At 54.8% G+C, this 17100-nt stretch overlaps 2 protein-coding genes across 4 annotated transcripts in view; one reads left to right on the top strand and one right to left on the bottom strand.

Moving 5' to 3' along the window:
- The window catches only part of OLFML2B (olfactomedin like 2B), a 103326-nt gene extending 86765 nt beyond the window's left edge, over positions 1-16561 (top strand). For all 3 annotated transcript variants that reach the window (XM_038414694.2, XM_038414693.2, XM_043490628.1), the window contains 2 exons: positions 13258-13434; positions 14777-16561. In XM_038414694.2, the coding sequence (XP_038270622.1) occupies positions 13258-13434; positions 14777-15378 (779 nt within the window). In that variant the 3' untranslated portion in view covers positions 15379-16561. The remainder of the gene's footprint in view (positions 1-13257; positions 13435-14776) is intronic.
- ATF6 (activating transcription factor 6) overlaps positions 1-17100 on the bottom strand; it is a 396729-nt gene that overhangs the window by 11576 nt on the left and 368053 nt on the right. The gene's annotated exons all lie outside the window — the stretch shown is intronic.

Here is a 17100-nt window from a genome sequence, read left to right as displayed (position 1 = left end):
GAGACTGCAGACCACTGTGGAGGGGGCCTTCAAGGACTGAGTAACTTTCAAACTGTGCTCTGGGGGTGGGGGTCTTGACTGTGTTTATGGGGACATACGAAGTGTGGTGTGGAGCCTGGTCCATCTGTGTCCCTGCCTTCCCCCTGCCCCACCACACCCCACTGACCGCTTACCATCTGCCTTAGCTCCTGCCTCAAGGACTCAGCTGCTTGTCTAGCTTGCCCCACCCTTTCGCTGCCATTTGGGCCTGAAGCAGCAGCCAGCCCACACTGACTTTTTGCAAATACACATGGGTGCATGTGCCCCCCCAGACTGATATCCCCCCCACAGCAGGCCCCCAGACTTTCCCCTTACTGCCTGCCCCTTGCAGCCTTTGCTCCCCCATTTTGCCCCAGCCCCTCAGCAGCTTTAGTTTGTTTGCCTGCCCCGCCCTTTTCCCTCCGTAGTTTTGTTTGCTTGTTTGCCCTGCCCTAGCCTCTGAGGCTAGCACCTTGGTTTCCCTGTCCTGGCTCCAGCCTGGTTGTTCTCCCCCGCCCCCCACCACCATGGCCCCCCTAAACATCCAGCCCTCCCCTTCTGGCACCCTCCTCCCCTGCCTGCAGCCTAGCAGGGAGGAGTGGTTGACCTGTTCCCCATTTCCCCTTCTTGCCCCCCCCAGTTTGTCCTCCCTCCCTGCTCACTATGGCAGGCGACAAGATGGGTGGGACCCTCAAGCAGCCCCCACCGCCCCTCCTCCACCTGCCCCCCCGTCATCCTCCATGGCTCCCACTTCAACCACTGCTGCCAAACTACTTGCTACTGCCCCCCACTGGGACACCAGTGGCGGTCGGCAAACGGTTGGATTCCACGGCTGCCATGTCCCTTGCCCCCTCTGATTCTGGGAGGGGGAACCCCCAGCTGACGGAAAAGGCCAAGGGAAAAAGAAGGGCAAAGGCCGCGCCCAACAGGCTAGGCCCTCCATGCCGTAGCCCCACCACTGGCTGTGGCATCCCTCCCCATTGCTCTCTCCACCATCTCCACGGGTGCCCCTCTCCTGCCACCCAGGGCATACGCCCAGGTGGCAGCACCTCCCGTGCCTGCTGCTACATCCTCTCTCCCGGCCACCACCTCTGCTACCGTCTCTGGCAGCAGGGACCCCTTCCCCACCTTGACCAGGAAGCACGGCGTCCATTGCCTTCTGGTGCCTGCCTCACCTCACGTGGAGACCTATGTGCAAGGGGGGTGAGGCCCACAGCCATAGTGGCGGCCTCCAAAATGTACAGGAAGGTCATCTTCTTCCCGGCATCAGAGGCCACTGCTCAGGAGGCAGTGGAGAAGGGCTTGGCGGTAGGGGGTGTGCTCGAGCCGCTGGAGGACTTGGGCATCCGATTAGTCCTGATCTGTCTTCCCCCTCCCCCACCCTTCCTTCCTAAGGCCGCCCTGCTACCTTGCCTCTCTACCCTGGGGAAACCCCTCTCCATAGTCAGCCTTCTCTCCCTGGGCTGCAAAGACCCCACCCTCCGTTATGTCCTCTCATTCTGTTGGCAGGTGCAGCTTCAACTGCTGCTGGTGGCACATGACGGAAAAGCACTTGAGGGGTCCTTTCTGGTCCCCTACCGGGGGGGCCCGTTACTGGGTGCATTACTCTACGGGGGAGGCCTGGTGCTACTTCTGCCAGGTAATGGGGCATGTCCAGAGGGACAGCCCCTTGGCCAGGCATGGATGAGTGTCCGGGACCCCTGAGCCCCGGCAGGGCGCTGGCCCATCATCACTGGTGCCCCTGGCGGCCTGGCGCCACCCCTCCTCCTCCCCGACCCACTGCTGCTCCCGCTCTGGCCCTAGGGGCACCTATCCCAGTGCACCCAGATGAGTGGAAGAGCCCTGCCTCTGATGCATGCAGTCTGGCAGGGCCTATGGAGGAGGGTGTGGTGGGATTACCGCTAAGCATGGGAGAAGGCCTGCCCCGGGGGGGAGTTTTCCCTCCCTCATGTCACCCCACCACTACCTCTCTGAGTTCCCATGCCACTGCCCCTGCCCCAACTCCTGTTAGCCAGCCCACAGTTGACATCATAGAGGGCTGGGCCCAAGTAAAGGGGAAGTGGGGCAAGCAGCGCAAGTGGAAGGCTTGAGCTCTGCTCCTCCCACCTAATGTGGAGACACCCCCCCCGGCTGAAAGACCAGGAAGGGGGCCACAGACATGGAGCATTCTGCCTTGCCCCTGGGTGAGTTCTAGCCCCCGGTGCCGGCTGGGGCAGACTGTCCGTCCCCTGGGGTCCTCTCTTGGGGGGGGGGCCCAAATGGAGGCCCTCCTGCCACCTAATGCCCCTGCAAGCCCCAGGGTGAGCATTGCTTTGGGTGTCAGCAGAGAGGTCCCTGGGGTGGTGGGTGGCGATCTCCCCTCCATCTTCAAGGAGATCGAGGCCCTGCGCCTGACCCCGGTCACCCAGGGGGAGGATGACCCTCTGCCAGCAGGCCTCGATCTGGGCGACCTCACCCCAACCTCCCTTTCCCTATACAACCTCCCCCTCACCACTGCATCCGCTCTCATCTCCGAGGAACCCCTGGACTCTTCCACCAACCCGGCTGCAGATGGCACCTCGCTAACTGCCGCCAAATCAATCGAAGCCCCAGCCAGTGCCATGCAGATGGGATCTGAGTTACCAGGAGTATCCCTCGCTGCTGCTGGACAGCTGAACTCCTTCCCAGGTGGGGGCTCTACTGCTGATTCCCCACCTATTGATGCTGTGGCCACAGTACCTGCCGTGGAGCACGAGCCTGGAATCACCAAGGACCCCCCCTTCCCACTCCCCAGACCCCCAAGCCTGGCCGAGAGGTGTCACCCCCCCAGTGGCTCAGCTGCTGCGGCCCATGATTCCGACTCTGCCCCTCTCCCTGAGCCTGCTCCTGACCCGCCCCATATGCTGACCCTCTCCCACTCTCCCTCCCCTTCCCATGCTGCTATTGCTGCTTCTGGGGCCATCTCCTTCCCCTTCCTGAAGGATGACCCCCGAGGGAGTGGCCTTCATGTTTCCCTGTCCCAACCCCCAGGGGCTACTATTTTCCCTCTGCCACCCCCACTGAGCCAGGGTCTGAGGTGGGTTGTGTGGTGCCGGCACATCGGGCACCACTCCAGGGGGTCTGCCCCCTGCCTACCCATCTCAGTAGGCCACAGGGCTTCAACAGGGGCCCTGCCAGAGGATGGCCAGGGGCAGCAACCCCAGCCCCTGATAGGCTGTGAGACAAGCTGTGAGAGCTTCTCCAGGACGCCCGTGGGTCCCGGAACAAGGTGCAGCTCACTCTCCAGCTCTGGGAGGACTTTCATGAAATCCTCCGGGCCATGAGGGCTATTTTGGGGGAGGGTAGAGGGACCAGGAGGCTTGGCGCTTTGGCCTACCAGCGGATCCGCTGCTTCTGTGACTCCCTGCTTACTTATGGGGTTGGTCACAGATTGCTGCATGGCACAATCATGGCTGTGAGTGTCCCTGCTTTCAAGGATCCCCCCCAGCCCTCCCTATGGCACCCACCACCTTGGCTGCACTAAACACCCAGGGCTGTAGGGTGGGTCTCCACAGGTATCAGGTGGTTTCCTTCCTTTGGAAGGGAGAGTACTTGTGGTCTTCCTGCAGGAGACCCATACGGATCCAGCCGCTGAAGCCAGTTGGTGGCTGGAGTGGAGGGACAGGGTTTATTTTAGCCATCTCACAGCTTGTACAGTTGGAATGGCAACCCTGTTCTCCCCTGACCTACAGCCTGAGGTGTTGAGGGTTGCCAAGGGTGTGCCAGGGAGCCTGCTGCACCTCTGGGTCCACATGGAGGGGCTGGTGGTCAATCTTGTCAATGTATGTGCCCCGACATCAGGCCTGGAGCAGCTGTGATATTTTTCAGCAGGTGTCCGCCTTCCTCGGTTCCTTGGATCCTCACGAGTGCCTGCTCCTGGGCAGGGACTTTAACACCACCCTTGATGAGTGGGAGTGCTCGAGGGGCCGAGCAGTGTCCGGCCGCCATGGATGTCCTCCAGGAGATTGTCAACTGTAACTCCCTGGTGGACGTCTGGTGCGACCACCACCCGGACGACGTCTCAACGTTCACCTTTGTCCGGGTGGAGGCCCATTGGTCGCACTACTTCTAGTTGGACTGCATTTACGTATCATGTTATTACCTTTCATGGGCCCACTCCTCCAGCATCCGGCCGGCCCCATTCTCAGATCACCATCTGGTGACTGACGGCCTCTCAGAGCGGAGAGGCCAGGGCTGGCCTATTGGTATTTTAATAACAGCTTGCTGGAGGATGTGGGCTTCGTGGTGTCTTTCCGGGAGTTCTGGCTGGCCTAGCGAGGGCAGTGGCGTGCCTTTCCCTTGGCGCAGTGGTGGTGGGACGTGGGGAAGGTGCGCACCCGGCTCTTCTGCCACAACTACATCCAGGGTGCCAGCTGGCAGAGGGATGTGGCTATAGAGCAGTTGGAAGGGGAGGTCTTAGAGCTGGAGAGGCATTTAGCCACCAGCCCCGAGGATCCATCCCTCTGTAGAGCATGCCAGGAGAAACTGGAGGAATTCCACAGCCCCCCTTTTCCCCCGAGCCATTGTTCCCTCTACCAGCCCTGGTGGTGCTGCTCCCTCGGTCCCCCAGGCATAAGCCCAGGTGGCTACCCCCCCTCTGCTCGTCGCTTTGGCTTCTGCTCCAGCCGCCTCCCGGGAATACCTTTCCCACCCTCACCAGGGGCACGGGGTGCATTGCCTCTTGGTGTCTGCCTCGCCCCACGTGGAAACCTACATGTGGGCAATGGAGCGGGTGGTAGGGCCCTCGGCCATGGTGGCAGTCTTTAAGATATTAGGGAAGATGGTGTTTTTCCTGGCATTGGAGGCCACTGCCCAGAAGGTGGTGGAGAGGGGCTTGGCGGTGGGGGCAATTCATGTCCCCCTCGAGCCTTTGGAGGACCTGGACATAGAGATGGTATTCTCCTCTGTTCCTCCCCATGTCACCATTTTGCCATTCCTCTCTACCCTGGGGAAGCCCCTGTCCGTCCTCAGCCCACTTTCATTGGGCTGCAAGGACTGCGCCCTCCACCACATTTTATTGTTCCGCCGGCAGGTGCAGATTCAAGTACTGCTGGCGGCACATAACAGGGAGGCTCTGGAGGGGTCCTTTTTGGTGCCCACCAAGGGGCCCAGTCCAGGGTTTACTATTCTTCGGGGGAGGCATGGTGCTTTCTCTGCCGAGCGGCGGGGCATGTCCAGAGGGACTGCCCCCTGGCCCAGCTTGGAGGGACACCTGGGACCCCCAATACCTGGCAGGGCGTCAGCCCGATCATCGCTGGCAGTCCTGATCACTTGGTCCCTGGGGTCATCCCTCCTCCATCTGTGACCATTGTCAACTCCATTTGGGTCCTGGGGGAGGCCCCACCAGTGTGCCCAGATGAACGAGCGGGCCCGCTGCTGTGGTGGGTAGCAGACCAGGGCCCATGGAGGAGAGGGTGGCAGGGCTGGTGGTAGGAATAGTCTATGCTGAGGCGGTATCACAGGTTAAGAGAACCTTCCTACCAACTTCCATCGAGGCTGCCAAATCCCATCCCATGGAGCTGTCCAGGGGAGTAAATCACAACATCAACCCTTAGTGCCTACAGCCTGCCTCAGAGCTGAGCACCAAGCACTGCCCAGGTCACTGATGGATCATACACATTCAAGAGGCCTTCTCAAACAGCATGGCTTCACCTGTCTGCACCCACCAACAGCAGCCCACCCGCACTCCCAGAGTTCATAGAATCAGAGAATATTAGGGTTGGAAGAGACCTCAGGAGGTCATCTAGTCCAATCCTCTGCTCAAAGCAGGACCAACACCAATTAAATCCAGCCAGGGCTTTCTCAAGACAGTCCTTAAAAAACCTCTAAGGATGGGGATTCCACCACCTCCCTAGGTAACCCATTCCAGTGCTTCACCACCCTCCTAGTGAAATAGTGTTTCTGATATCTGACCTAGACCTCCCCCACTGCAACTTGAGACCATTGCTTCTTGTTCTGTCATCTGCCACCACTGAGAACAACCTACTCCATCTTCTTTGGAACCCCCCTTCAGGTAGTTGAAGGCTGCTATCAAATCCCCCCTCACTCTTCTCTTCTGCAGACTAAATAACCCCAGTTCCCTCAGCCTCTCCTCATAAGGCATGTGCCCCGGCCCACTAATAATTTTGTTGCCCTCTGCTGGACTCTCCAATTTGTCCACATCCCTTCTATAGTGGGGGGACTAAAACTGGACACAATACTCCAGGTGTGGCCTCACCAGAGCTGAATAGAGGGGAATAATCATCTCCCTCCATCTGTTGGCAATGCTCCTACTTATACAGCCCAATATGCCATTGGCCTTTTTCGCAATGAGGGCACACTGCTGACTCATATCCAGGTTCTCGTCCACTGTAACCCCTAGGTCCATTTCTGCAGAATTGCTGCCTAGCCACTTGGACCCTAGTCTGTAGCAGTGAATGGGATTCTTCTGTCCTAAGTGCAGGACTCTGCACTTGTCCTTGTTGAACCTCATCAGATTTCTTTTGGCCCAGTCCTCCAATTTGTCTAGGACACTCTGGACCCTATCCCTACCCTCCAGCATATCTACCTCTCCCTCCAGCTTGGTGTCATCTGCGAACTTGCTGAAGGTGCAATTAATCCCATCATCCAGATCATTGATAAAGATGTTGAACAAAACTGTCCCCAGGACTGACACCTGGGGCACTCTGCTTGATACTGGTTGCGAACTAGACATCAAGCCATTGATCACTATCCACTCAGCCTGACAATCTAGCTATCTTTCTTATAGTCCATTCATTCAATCCATACTTTTTTAACTTGCTGGCAAAAATACTGTGGAAGACCATATCAAAAGCTTTGCTAAAGTCAAGATCACATCCACCGTTTTCCCCATATCTACAGAGCCAGTTATCTCATCATAGAAGATGAGACCAATCAGGTTGGTCAGGCATGACTTGTTCAGCATGTTCACTCCTCAAGAAGTCCTGGACACCCTAAAGGAGTCTTGACTCAACTTATGAACGTAACCCAGCTACTTCCTGGCTTGAGAAAGTGGCGTGTGCAACTGGTGCCTCTCCTGACCAAAACAGCCAGCGCCTCATGCAGGGAAGGAATCTTTCCTTCCTCCTTCCCGCACACACTGGTCCAACCAATACTGAAGAAATCCACCCTGAATACTTCAGTCCTAGCCACCTATTGCCCTGCACCAAATCTCCCATTCCTGAGCAAGCTCTGCGCCAAGTACCAGCAGTATGGAGATGACACACAGCTCTCTCTCTTTTTCACCATATACAACTACCGCCCCACCGATTTAGATAAGATCAGCTCATGGATGAAGGACAGCTGACTAAAGCTGAACTTGAGCAAGGCAGAGGTGATCTGGTGGGCACAGGAAGCTGTTTTGAAGAGCTTGCAGCCATGTTGCAGTCTAGGAGTTCTCTTGGATTCCTTGCTGATGCTGAGCTCTCACATTGAAAAGGCCAAGGGTAACACTTTCTACCATCTCTTCTTGACTAGGGGTCTCCATCCTATCCTGGTGGGTGAAGACCTGCCCTCAGTTATTCATGCCTTCAGCATCTTGTGGCTGGACAACAATGTGATATACCCGGATGTGCATCCTTCAACACTTAGGAAACTCCAGCTAGTACAGAATGATTCAGCAAGTCTCCTCAGGTTTGATATTCACATTGCCTGTTTTACTGTCCTCCACTCTCTACACTGGCTTCCTATAGAATATCCAGTCAAGTTCCAGATCTTAGCCCTTATTGTCAAGGTGCTCCATGGCATGGGCCCAGGATACCTAAAAGACCATCTAAAGCTCCGGCACAGACCACAGTCAGCATAACAGAACTCTCAGCAATAAGGGTAAAGCTTGTCTGTATGGGAGACAGAACTTTTTCCAGGGTAATCAGAGACTGTGGAATGAACTCTCCTGGGAACCAAGGACCATCCCAAACTTCCCCACCGTCTGCTGCAAGGGCCAGGTCCAGTGATTTGACCTTCGTTCTCTAGTATAAACACATAGCAACTGGTGTATTTAATAAATAAATAAATAACCCTACCCAAACAAGACACTCCATTGCACACACTTCTCTCCCTGGGGCGAGGATGAGAGAACAAACACCACGTGACACATGTGTGGTTACATTGCTTAAAGCATGACTGGAAGGTGCTTTGGTGATGAGCATGGTATAAAAAGGTAGCTAGACTAGAATAGGACTGACTTGTGGACGCTGGCTGGGTGTGTGACTCCAGAAGGTGGCTGGAGTGGGCTCCATTGCGTGGGGACAGCACAGACTGAGTGGGTGTCTGATCTGTGTGTGGACGAGTGCCTGGGCTCTGAGGGGCAACAGAGGAGTTGCAGGCACCAGACAATGGTGCAGTGTCTCCTGGTGCTCTGCAGCTTGGGCACAGCAGCCCTTGGGAAGTGTGTGCTGAGCCTGCGCTGAATGGTCAGGAAATGAGACTGGCCAATCACGCCCCTGGGCAATCCCCTGTCACTCAGCCAGAGCAACTGCTGTGCCCCACACCCACTCCCAGATGGGGCTGTCAGGGACTAACTGGGGCAGCTCTTGGAAGAATTGTGCATATTCTGTGAAATGGGGTTCTGTGATGGGGCGCACTCCCCTCTCGTTAGTGCCTCCTGTCAGCTGGGTGGAAACCTGCATTCTGGTCTCCCTGCCCCCTGTTGCCCTAATTAGGTGCCTACTACTCCAGGTCCCGACCCAGGGACACTACAAATAGCAGCCACATGCTGCTTCGTTTAACTCGCCTTCACTGCTTCTTTTCTGGGGCAGGGTGTGGTAGGACTGCAAGGCATCCAGCAGGGGCCCTCAAAGGGCTTGATACACCCCATCACATATCTCCCACATGCAGAAAGGATTGGGGTGGGGGGGTACTATGGAGGGTAATGTCCCCTCCTATCCAGGCTTTGCCTTTCTTAGTGTCTTCTCTCCCAGACCTCTCTGTCTGGAGAGCTTTTACCAACTTTGCTCCACTCATCAGGGTTCTCACTCTGTTCCCAGTTTCCACGCTGGTTAGTCAGGTGCCCCCCTGCCTCTGTCAGGAGAGCTTTTCACTTTGTCCTCGCTGGTCAGACACTTCTCTCTGAGGCTTTTCTGCCTGAAGAGCTCTTCCAGTTTCTGCCCTGCTTTGGTCAGGATCTTCTCCCTCAGGCCTCTTTGCCTAGAAGGGTTTTACAGTCTGCATTCTGGTTTCTCAGGGTCTCACCCAGGCCTCTTTGCCTGGAGAGCCTGTAGGCCCCAGTTAGTCAGGGCTTCCCCTGTCAGAGCTTTCTGCCTGGAGAGCTATTCACAGTTGTTGCTCTCCTTGGGGTTCTCTCTCCCAGCCCTCTGTCTGGAGAGCTTTTCACAATCTGTGCCCTGACTTCTCAGCATCTTCTCAACTTTGGAGGGCTTTTACGGTTCAGGTTCCTTCCTTAATTAGCCCTGTGACACTTTCTGCTGCAGAGCCAAACTGTACCCATAGGTGGGGTCTACAATGGCTGACACTTGGCCAAGTCCTGCAGCCAAGGGGGAACTTCCTGATTAGCAGCACTCAGGAAGACTACTAAACTCTTGGTAATGTGCTTGTTCTTCTCAGTTACATCATCTGACATGACCAGGACTTGGGCTCAAATGCTTCATATGGTGGGTATATTGCTTCATATCTTGGGTCATGTCATAGTTCACCACATGCTGCACTCTGTGAATATCTGGCTCCCAGCAACTTCTGATGTAGTCAACACCATGATTTCACCAAGGTTGAACCGACTTAAGGCTGCTGCCTGGTCTCAGAGAGGAGATTCCCTGGATGCAAACACAGGCACAGCCCTCAGAATTAAAAATGTCTTTATGCACATCCAACCTCTGTCCAGGTCTTCCAAACTCTAAGGACGGCATCCTGTTCCCAAAACGTCTCAATGCTTCACTCAGCCACACCCACTTCTCCTGCTGGATCCAAAGTAGTTGTGACTGATGTTCTGGGCCATAGAACGATAAGGGTCCTTCTCCTTCCTCAAGATATGCCCCTTCCTTTTAAACAGGGTCTGGCTTGTGGCCTTGCTCTGCCACTATTTCAGGATCCTGGGGGTTTAGACCCACAATTGGGTAGCTCTCTTCTTCAGCAGGTTGATGTATGTCCTTGTCCAAGCCATCTTCCTTCTGTAATGGCCTCAATCCACACAATTCCAGCTTTTTCTAAGGAGGCCACTTCAGCCTCGAGACTTCCCAGATCTTAGCCAAGCTGGGCTTTGACCCTGGCTGGACCTTGAGCAAGTTCTGGAGCTTAGTCAGCTCCTTTTGCAGCAGAAAGCAATGCTGTTCCCCAGCCTCCTTTTCAACTTTGAGGCAGATCAGTTCTTGCTCCCTACAATCCTTTCCCATGAAGAGCTGGTCTCTGCTGGCTCCTGTTGGTACCTATACCCCATAGTTCATAGAACCAGAGGAATATAAGGAACTGCAAGGATCATCTAGTCTAACCCCTTGCCAAGATGCAGGATTTGTTGTGGCTAAACTATCCAAGACAGATGGTTATCCAGCCTCTTTTTGAAAACCTCCAGTGAAGGAGTTTCCACAATCCCTAGCCAATATGTTCCATTGTTCTGCTGCTCTTACAGTTAGGAAGTTTTTCCTGAGATTTAATCTAAATCTGTTGTGCTGTAGCATGAACCCATTGTCTCATGTCCTACCCTCCATGTCAAGAGAGAACAACTTTTCTCCATCATTTTTATGGCAGCCTTTCAAGTATCTGAAGACTGCTTTCCTATCCCCCCTTAATCTCCTTTTTTTCCCAAACTAAACATAGCTAGTTCCTTCAGCCTTTGCTCATATGGCTTGCGTTCCATGCCTTTGATCAGCTTTGTCGCTCACCTCAGGGTCCTGTTCTGCTGCTGTCCTGCCACTCACAGGCAGATCACCTCCTCCATTGTCCCCTTGTTTCAAGGGCTGATTTGTAAAGATCCCCCTACTGATACCAAGTTGTGACAGGGCATGCTCACCTCTCGTTAGTGCCTCTTGTCAGCTGGGTGAGAACCGGCGCTCACTGCTTGTGGTGCCCCCTGTCAGCTGTTGCCCTCATTAGGTGGGTTTTCAGTGGCTCAGCCATCCGGCTGAGTCACATACTGTCTACACACATGAAGGAGGTCCAACAGGGGCTGCCTCTGTGCCCTTGTTACCTTGCAGTCCTGTCTATGTCCTAGTTCTAAGTCCATGTTTGCCCTGGTATAGAGCAGTGCCGCAAGGCTTCCTCCCTGGAGACTCTTTCAGCCCTGCTCTTCACTTGGGTCTCTAAGAAAGCCCTATCCCCTTCTCAGGGCTCAGGCCACCCTGCCATTGGGGGGGGACACGGGCCCGCCCACTGCTCCAGGTCCCGACCCAGGGATCCTACAAATAGCAGCCACATGCTGCTTCATTTAATAGCTACTGCTGCTATTCCCTGGGCCATTCCCATGTAGCTCCCTCACCCTCACGACTGAAGATCTCAATTCCACTCCTTCCTCACTCTTCTGGGCCCAGCCAGCAACTACCCTATGCAGGCCCTGCAGTGCCTTTTAACTGGGCCTGCTGAGCTCTGATTGGCTGCTTCCCTGTAGCCTTTCTAGGCAGGCCTGGAGGACTCACCTTCACTGCTGCTTTTCTGGGGTAGGGTGTGGTAGGACTTCAAGGCCTCTAGCAGGGGACTCTCAAAGGGGCCAATGCACCCCATCAGAAGCTCTTTGAAAGAGAAGGAGATAGCAGGATAGCCAGGTGTTGGGTATCACCACAGGGTTTAGGCACTGTAATACCACCATTGCCATCCAGTGGAATCCTCTGCCCCAAGTTAGGTGCCCAGGCTCCCATTCATTGTATGGGAAGAGTCAGGTGCCGATGAATGGGATCCTCCGAAGCCATAAGCCGAGCAGGGAGCTGCTTAAGCTAGGTAGGAGTGACTGCAGAGGCAAGTAGCAGGTCTTAGGGCGCAGATCCACAAAGGTCTTTAGGCACCTTAACTCCCAGGGAGCTGGGCTGCTAGGTACCTCCCTCTGCGCAGGATTCTCAACTGTGACCCTCTCTTGGGAGTTGGACACCTGAGCCAGGTCAAAGACCCCTCACCACCTCGACAGCCCAGTGGTCAGTTCCACTGAGATGTGGAAGCCTCAGATGCCATCATTGCTGTAGCTGCCTTGGGGCAAAAACTTGAACCCAGGTTTCCCCCTCTGTGGTGAGTGTCCTTCCCCATCAGTCTCTCCTAGTGGAGCTGTGCCACTCCATAAACATTCATTGGCCAAGGAGCAAGCAGTCAAGGGAACATGACTTCAGCCCAGCGGGGGGCGCCAGGCCCTAGTGAGTAGGTAGATGTATCACCTTAACTCATGTCAGGCCTTAGCACCAGTCTCTGGGGGGACACTGAGGTGCCTGCAGAGCTGGATGGCAGCTGATTGTGGGTTTGAGAGCGTCAGTGGTGCCTACAGGCTGGACTTAGATGCCTAAAGAGGCAGTTAGGGACCCAAGTGCCTTTGTGAATGTCGCCCCTGGATCCTGGTCTGCAACACCTTCTACCACTCCGGTCCTGAGCCAGTCTCGCCAATCCAGACCATGGGCTCAGCTGTGCAAATGCCTATCAGCATTTAGCAGGCAGACATCCTTTTGGGGCCATGGCTGAGACACAGTGAATGTTGCTCTGCTCATGCTCCAGCTTTGGTGCTGCAGGGATTTAAGAGTCAAACCCTTTGAATTTCAGCAATTTTTGGAGAACCCCAAGAAACTGCAAATTTCTTTAGGCTTTGATGGCAAGTGACATGGCCAAGGTTCCCCTGAAAGCATTGTGAACTTCAGCAGTTTGTGCAGTGATGCTGGGCCTGAGTTTGGCTCCTGTGCCAGCACCTGCTGGATGCTGCAATGACATTGGGCAAATTTGCCATCCCTGCTCCAGGGGAATGGTCTGGTCTCATCCAGAAGTAGACAGGGATAATTTACCAAAGGGAGTTGGCTTTGCTCAATGCAGTGGGGCTGTCTGATAGAGGACCCTGCAGGCCCCAGGCACAGGGCTGCTAGTGCCTATGAAGCATGGCATGGCAGGACATCCACTGGCCTGATGGGGCTGACAATGAGGAACAATTCGAGGCCCTGATTTCTGAAGCAGCTGTGGTGGGTGGGAAATGGCACTTGTTGAGCTGTGTGAAGTGGGCTGATGCCTCAGTCTGTGGCTAGAGAAGAGGCTCAGCATAGACCCTGCATCCCTAGTAATTGCAGAGTGAGTGATTGCTCCTTTCCCCTGCCCTAGGACGCTGCAAAGATACGCTCTCCACCATCTCAGGCCCCACCACTCAGAACACCTATGGGCGGAATGAAGGTGCTTGGATGAAGGATCCACTAGCCAAAGATGAGCGGATCTACGTCACAAACTACTACTATGGAAACACGCTGGTGGAATTCCGAAACCTGGAGAACTTCAAACAAGGTATGCTCTCCAGCTGCTCGCCCGGTCCTCCCCAGTCTCCATACTTGTGCTGGAACCATGTCACTGAGCATCTCTGCACAAACCAACGTACTTCTCCCAGTGGTGCATGTGGGGAATGAACCAGTCTGCCTAGTCCCCAGTCTGTGTCCCGCCTGCTGGACCAAGCACGAGGGTTGTTTCTTTGTACAGTGCCTTGCCCAACAGGATCTGGGCACAACTGGGCTCCTAAGTCTTACAGCAATACACCCAATAATAATGAGCCATGGCTTGTGGCACAGATCCACCTCTTTGCTTGTTCCTGGGTTGCTGTTGCTGGTAATGACAGGACTCCTGTGAACTCCAGACAGGGGCAGGAGGCCCAACCCAACTGCCCTGGCTCCCTGCCAGGAAGCACTAAGATTTCCCTGCTGTGGGTGAGAGAGCCTGTGATCAGAGCCAAGCTGTAGATCAGTAGCCACCTGGGAAAGGGATGATTTGGTCCTAAGAAGGGTCAGAAGCTTAGCTAGAGTTAGCCAGTAGGGGCGTGTTTGGGGTCACTGAGATAGAGGGATGAAAGTCACCAGGGTGTGGGGGAAGGTGATAGCTGCTGCCCTGAGAGCCAGGGAAAGGTGTAGCAGGGCTGGTAGTGGAGACATGAGGGCAGTAGGATGGAGGCAGAATGCATCATAGGTCCAGTGCGGAGGAGCCCAGATTAGCTCCGTGATGGAAGCAGGAGGGGAGTGTGGGAGGAAGCAGGGGCTAGAGAAGGCTGGAGAGGAAGGAAGGGCCTGCAATTAGGGCACTAGCTTGGCACTCGGGAGACCTGGGTTTAGTGCCCTGCTGGGCCAGGTGCCCTGTGCAACTGGGGCCCAGAGCATCAAAGGTATTTAGGTGCCTAACTCCATCAAAGCCAATGGGGAGGAGCTGGGCCTCATTCCCCCTCTGTGGAAGAGCCTGGCCCCACCTCTGGGTGCTTGAGGAGCAATATGGCGCCCATATACCATGGTGATGGGGGCCATGCATGCACCTGAAGACACTAGAACAGTGTGGGTTGGAGAACGTGGTCTGGGTGTCGTAGCTGGGCTGGTGCCACTTACTCCAGCAAACTCTGTGCCAGGTTGGGTGGGGAAGGTAAGTGGTGGGGGAGCAACGGGTCACCTGCCTGGAACAGAGAAACTGGGTCTGCCAGGTGGCTCAGCAGAGCATGACCTGAAGTGGAGAGGATGCAGGTAACCTGTAAATGGGACAAAGGGGCCACCAAGAGCTGAGGGAAGGAGGGTGCTGAGTGATAGGTAGGGGCAGGGGAAGGTGAACCTGGAGAGCGAACCAAGGGTTTAATTTGTGCAATGTCTCTGCTGTCCAGGGCGCTGGAGCAACTCCTACAAACTCCCCTATAGCTGGATGGGGACAGGACATGCTGTCTACAATGGCTCCCTCTACTACAACCGGGCCTTCACGCGCAACATCATTAAATATGACTTGAAGCAGAGGTACGTAGCTGCCTGGGCCATGCTGCATGATGTGGCTTATGAGGAGGTCACACCATGGCAGTGGCAGGGCCACTCCGATGTGGACTTTGCTGTGGATGAGAATGGTCTCTGGGTCATTTACCCGGCCATCAACTACGAAGGCTTCAGCCAGGAGGTCATTGTCCTGAGTAAGCTTAATGCCGCTGACTTGAGCACCCAGAAGGAGACCACATGGCGGACAGGCCTGCGCCGGAACTTCTACGGGAACTGCTTCGTCATCTGCGGTGTGCTCTACGCTGTGGACAGCTACAACCATAAGAACGCGAACATCTCGTATGCCTTTGACACCCACACCAACACACAGATTATCCCGCGGCTGCTCTTCGAGAACGAGTATTCCTACATCACTCAGATAGACTATAACCCCAAGGACCGCCTGCTCTATGCCTGGGACAATGGGCACCAGGTCACATACCATGTGATCTTTGCTTACTGAGACCCTGGCCACAGGACACTGAAAGGGCCACCAGCACCTTTTATTATTATTTTGTACAAATCCAAGAGGAAATGCTGTTTTTAAAGTGGATTGTAGATCAGTCCACAGGCCAGAATCAAACCCTTTATTTTTGCTGTAACCTTCCTTCTCTTTTATACTGACGCTGCTGCCTCCCACGCCGAGCGGGAAGGATGGGCAAGGTATTGCTTCATGAGTCCATCTGCAGTGGGGTGGCTGCTGGGCATTATCAAGGCAAAGGGACAATACAAATACAGCTAGTTGCTTTTTTGCTAACCAATAAATAAAAAAGCAATCAAAGCAGCCTTCTTGCTCAGCACAAACGTCTAGCATGCAGTGGTGGCAAGGCCTGTCCTTTCAGGGGGTGCTCAGTTTGTTCTGTATGCACTGAGTCAGGTTTATGACAGTCCCACTGACCTGCGAACAGCCACACGTGTTAATTCAACAGTCATTTGAAAGCTGGGGCATCAGTTTTCTGCTCTGCAGCCTCCTTCGTATGAATGGCATTCTGGGAGCCGGCGGTGCTGTTACTTGCCTTTGCTGCCATAAACGGTTACTGTAGCTCTGCCCCTTGCTCATATGGCGTGCCCACACATGCAGACCAGAGCTGCCTTGGCACAAGTTCTCACATGTCTGTCCTGCTATGGAGAGCGCCTACATGACCAGATGCTGCCATGCTGGGAGCCACGCTGGTAGCTACCCTGCCAGAAATGGGTGGAATGCCCTGTCATTTTGTAAATAAATGTAGCTGATTCTGTCACCCAGACGAGACCCCCTGCAATATATGCTTTTACTTGTATCTCCCTGGGCAGCGGCTCAGCTTTGCCATTTGGTCACATTTTCCTGGAGATGCTCAGTGTGGTCGTCTGCCTGCACTTCCAGGGAGTGCCATGCATGTGAGAGCCTGGCCTGAGAGCAGCACAGCCCCACAGCTCTCATGGCTGCTTTATGGAGACCTGCACTAAATGTTCCATCCTAGCAGAGTAGCTTGGGCCTCAGGTTTGCTCTTGGCCTGGGGTTTCCTATTTATATGGCCCATCCCCCCACCCCTTACTGCTGCCACTCAGCTTTTGTGGCACATTTCCAGCCTGTCAAACGCGCTCACAGCTCTGCCAGCAGCTTGTTGTATTTATACACATCCAGTAATAAACATTCTTGTACCTTTGCAATTGTTGGGGACATTTTTGGGGTTTGTTTTATTCTCAGGTGGCAAAAAAATAAACAGAAAATGCTCCCCAGGTGCTGGTCAGCGATGGGCTGACGAAGGGAGCTGGGAACAGATGCTGGGCATCCTTTCATCTCCAGGCCAGCAGTGGCTGACAGTTATGGCCCTGCCAGATATTGGGGTGTGCAAAGGAAGCGGGGAGCATCAAGCCAGGGCCTGGCTAACGTCACAGAGACCGCTTTAGGCCCTTCTGTTTGCTTACTTGAAAATTCACTTTCTTGGGATAAGCAGGTACATGAGCCCCTGGGAATAGGCCCCCAGTCAGATGCTCCAGGCCTGGGCTTTACTGGTGCCCTCTGATGATTTCACCCCGGCACAATTTCCACTCAGGTTCAGGTGTAGGGTTTCCAAATATTTGTGCCTTTCAGGGCCAGGCACTTTTCTCCATGCTGCCACAGGCAGCCCTGTCATTTCTGAACAGCACTATGGGTGCAGGGCCTGAGAGTCCAGCCCCACTTCAGGGCTGGGCACATAAAGCC

Source organism: Dermochelys coriacea, chromosome 8 (assembly GCF_009764565.3).
Source record: "Dermochelys coriacea isolate rDerCor1 chromosome 8, rDerCor1.pri.v4, whole genome shotgun sequence".
Lineage (NCBI taxonomy): Eukaryota > Metazoa > Chordata > Testudines > Dermochelyidae > Dermochelys > Dermochelys coriacea.
Note: the sequence above shows the minus strand (reverse complement) of the source record. Positions and strands in the feature narration are given on the sequence as shown.